The sequence below is a fragment of the Mesitornis unicolor genome, unplaced genomic scaffold, assembly GCF_000695765.1.
Source record: "Mesitornis unicolor isolate BGI_N332 unplaced genomic scaffold, ASM69576v1 scaffold45576, whole genome shotgun sequence".
NCBI classification, from domain to species: Eukaryota; Metazoa; Chordata; class Aves; order Mesitornithiformes; family Mesitornithidae; genus Mesitornis; species Mesitornis unicolor.
The window spans coordinates 1-3,471 of NW_010189754.1; the positions used below are offsets into that span (position 1 = coordinate 1).

General features: G+C 47.9%; 1 protein-coding gene across 1 annotated transcript in view; it reads right to left on the minus strand.

The window, feature by feature from the left end:
* Window positions 1-3,323: 3,323 nt before the first annotated feature.
* SIAH2 (siah E3 ubiquitin protein ligase 2) overlaps window positions 3,324-3,471 on the minus strand; it is a gene marked incomplete at its 5' end in the record, with an annotated part of 5,275 nt that continues 5,127 nt past the window's right edge. Inside the window, one exon of the mRNA XM_010186175.1 lies at window positions 3,324-3,455. Coding sequence (XP_010184477.1) covers window positions 3,324-3,455 — 132 coding nt within the window. The remainder of the gene's footprint in view (window positions 3,456-3,471) is intronic.

Consider the following 3,471-nt stretch of genomic DNA (forward strand, 5'->3'; position numbering starts at 1 on the left):
GCCGGCGTGCACCCCGCTGCAGGGAGCAGGCTCTGGCTGCGGTCCCCCGCAAGCTCTCAGTCTCCATCCCCCCACAACCAGCACCGTTCCGCGCTGAATGTCGTGAAACGCCGGAGCCCCGCTGCAGCCTTTCCCGGGGAACGGGTGCTGGGTCGAGGACAAAACGCCGGCACGAACTCGGGGTGAGTCACCAGTTCGGAGGTGAACCTGAAATGCGCCCAAAACCCCTGCCCATACAGTTTCCTTACGCTTGTGTCACACCTGGTGCTGAGGTCTCTTGTGGGAGTGGGTGCAGCTGAGTCTCTCCTAAGGAATCTGCTCTTACAGCTTGGAGAACAACATAGAAAGCAGTTTTCTTCAGAAACATCATTTGCAAATGAACATTAAGCCATGTGTATGTCCTGTGTTATCCAGACTTGGTGTAAGTGTGCAGCTGTCTTACAAGCACATGAGTCCTACAACAAAATAAGTAAGTCTTAGTTCAGTTTTAAAAACAGAAATAGTACGCTCAGGTGCAGCCAGCGTCTGGACGTGCCGACAGCTCCCGGTGGCACTGGGAGCTGGGGGCTGCGCCCACGGTTGGAGCAGGTGCTGGTACTGCCACAGCTTTCTCCCTGGCTGTGAGTGCCCAGTGCTGTGGCACAGGAGCAGGCAAGTGCCCATCCCCGCAGCACATGGCTGGTGTTGGCATCACCGCTGCTGGGAAACACTTGAGTTGTGCCAAACTCTACCTATCAATTCATCAGTCCCTAGGAGATTTTGCATTTTTATGTTTAAAGTGGAAATTGTTTTTAGGGAGAATTGTCAACAATGCAGTGTAGCAACTCAGAAAAACTGTTTCATGGGCACAGCTCTTGGTTGCTGGCATTGCTGTCTGTGGTTAACTGCTCCCAGCTGAGAGGGGTTGCTGTGGCTGGGCGGTGGTAGGGAGGTCTGCCCGCTGCCTCCTCTGCTGGGTTTTCTCTGGGTGTGTTGCACTGTCCATTCCAAAGTCACGGTGTTTTGCTGGTGGTCAGGAGTTTTGTGAAGAAAATTCAGGCTGGCCTCTGTAACATTTTTCTGATGATTTTGATGAACTTTCACAGGTTTTCCGATGGGATGCCACTTCCCATGGCAAGGTGCTGGTGTCCACAAGCCCCTCCTGCCGCTCGGACAGCACCCTGGGAAGCTGCACCAGCTGCACTGTGCCTGGCTGCGTGGGGAAGAAAACCTGAAATGCTTTGATTGAGTGCTGGAATGAATGTCACCTCTTCATTCACAGATCTGAAGAGGAGACGCATCTCTCTTGGGCAGCACCAGGTAAGGTTATCCTCATCCCAAATTCAGTTTCAGTCAGAAAAGATACTGGGTTTGTTGGGGTTTTTTTGCTGTAAGATATAGCAGAAGTTTGCCATTCCTTCAGAACTGAATGGTGTGGAAAGACCTAATGAAATGATGTGTGTTAAGTTATCTAATGGGGGTTATAGGCAACATCAGAGAAACTAATTTCATGAATCCTGCTATAATCAAAGACATGCTTCAGAGTTTTGTTTTACACAGAAAAACTCTAATGTCCCAACTGTCAGTAAGAAAAATTATCATCCAGTATAAATGTTGCTGAAATAGGGGAAAATGAATCAAAACCTCAGGAGTTCTTGCTTAACAAGTTTGCTGAAAGCACAGGAGTTAACACCTGCCGGAGCCAGAGCTCGACTTTGATCGTACTCAGGCTGGAGTGAATTAGTTTGCTAGGATGATGCCACAGGAGTTCTGCCAGCACAGTGTGAATGAGATCAAATGTAGGATCTTTATAGGAACTGGATACAAAAAGATCTGAGTAATTCCTGGGGAGGTTTTTTCCTGTGGTCACTTCCAAATTCTGAAGGCTGGGAAAAGCTTCTCTTCGCTGATGTGGTTGTTGTCATTCTCTTATATGCTTTTCTGGGGACTACCACCAGGCATTGGGTGTCTCTGTCATAGCTCTCAAGAGCTCTTCCCTGGAGGGACAGAGTTAGGACTGTTTCTCCTATGTACTCTATTTATTCACACCAAGCTTCACCTGTCACTTTCCATGTAGTTTTCCACTATTCTACTGCTGAATAACTCAGCACAATGGATCACCTCGCATCTCACTGCCTCTCCCAAATGGCAAACATCTTCATATCCAGCAGCGCTGTCTGCTGAGCCAAGATCTTTCTTGAGCGATTCAGGCAGAAGGTTCTGGTGGCAGAGGGAGCTGCAGGTGACAGACCGTGGTGCCACCACGTGGTGGACTCAAATCCCCAGCCGCCTCGCAAGCAGCAGGGCCGAGTGCCCCTTGGTGTCCTGTCACTCATGTGCTGGGGAAGCCCAGCAGAGCCAGCACACACCAAGTCACCGGGAAGCAGCAAGTGCTGCTATACACATGCACAGTAGCACAGCATGCTATGCAGGGTAGTTTTTGCAAAATATTTATTACAAAATAAAAGTAAATATGGCAACAAAACTTAAATAGCAAATGACGTGACACTGGCTATAAAGCTCTTGCTGTATTATTAGTCTTTTACAATAATCAATAGTCAAGTATGTCTCCAAGGGAAGCTGTGTGTGGACAGCTTGAGTATATTTCTCTATTATTGGCTCTAGCTGTCTGGGATACGTTAGATGTGTGCCTCCTGCCTGCACCAGTACCAGCTGTGGGCAGTTCTGCTGTGGGCTGGGCTCACTGATCCCCCAAAATGGACAGGAGCTGGCAATGCCCACACTTGGTGAAACCTGCTGTGCTCCAGCACCTCCTCCCCTTCTTAAAAACACAGCAGATAACCCAATGCTCAGCCCTTTTTAATAAGGTAGCAGGAAATGGAATAGCAACACTGAAGTACCTATCATTCCCGTTTGAGTCACAGCTTCTCTTGTGAGCAGTTGATTGGATTTATTTCCTTTCCCACCTACTAAAATCTGGTACTAAAGCTCACCAGTGAGAGAGCAAGTCCATGTTCTGACTGAAAGGGTTTTTAGGCGCACTCCAAACAGGAATGCAGTCCTTCAAGTCTCTTAAGCCACATGTCTAATGGAAGCACTCTTTAAATAAAATATAGTTAAATTAAAAAAGGTGACTGTGTGTGGGGAATCTTCCTAAGGCACCCAAGAATTTAAAAAGACCTTTTCCCACTCATGTTACTTACAGGACACTCTTGTTCCTCTTCTCTCCAAAGTTAAAAATGTTGGCTAGTTAGGAACCTTAGCATACGCTGTGACATAGCTGAATATCGTTAAAAAAAAAAAAACAGAACAGAAAGAAAACCCTTGGTGAATGTAAAGCACTATGTCCAGACAGCCTAGGTTTTGCTAGCTATGCAAACACATCACGGACAACAGGTAGAAATAGTCACATTGATGCCGAGGTTTCCGTTGTCAGCAAAGAGGTGTGCTATAGCCGTATCAAAAACTAGGCAGTCGCTGTTGAGGATGGCAGCAGCCACACCGTCGGGGATGGGGGGCCGCGACGGCCCC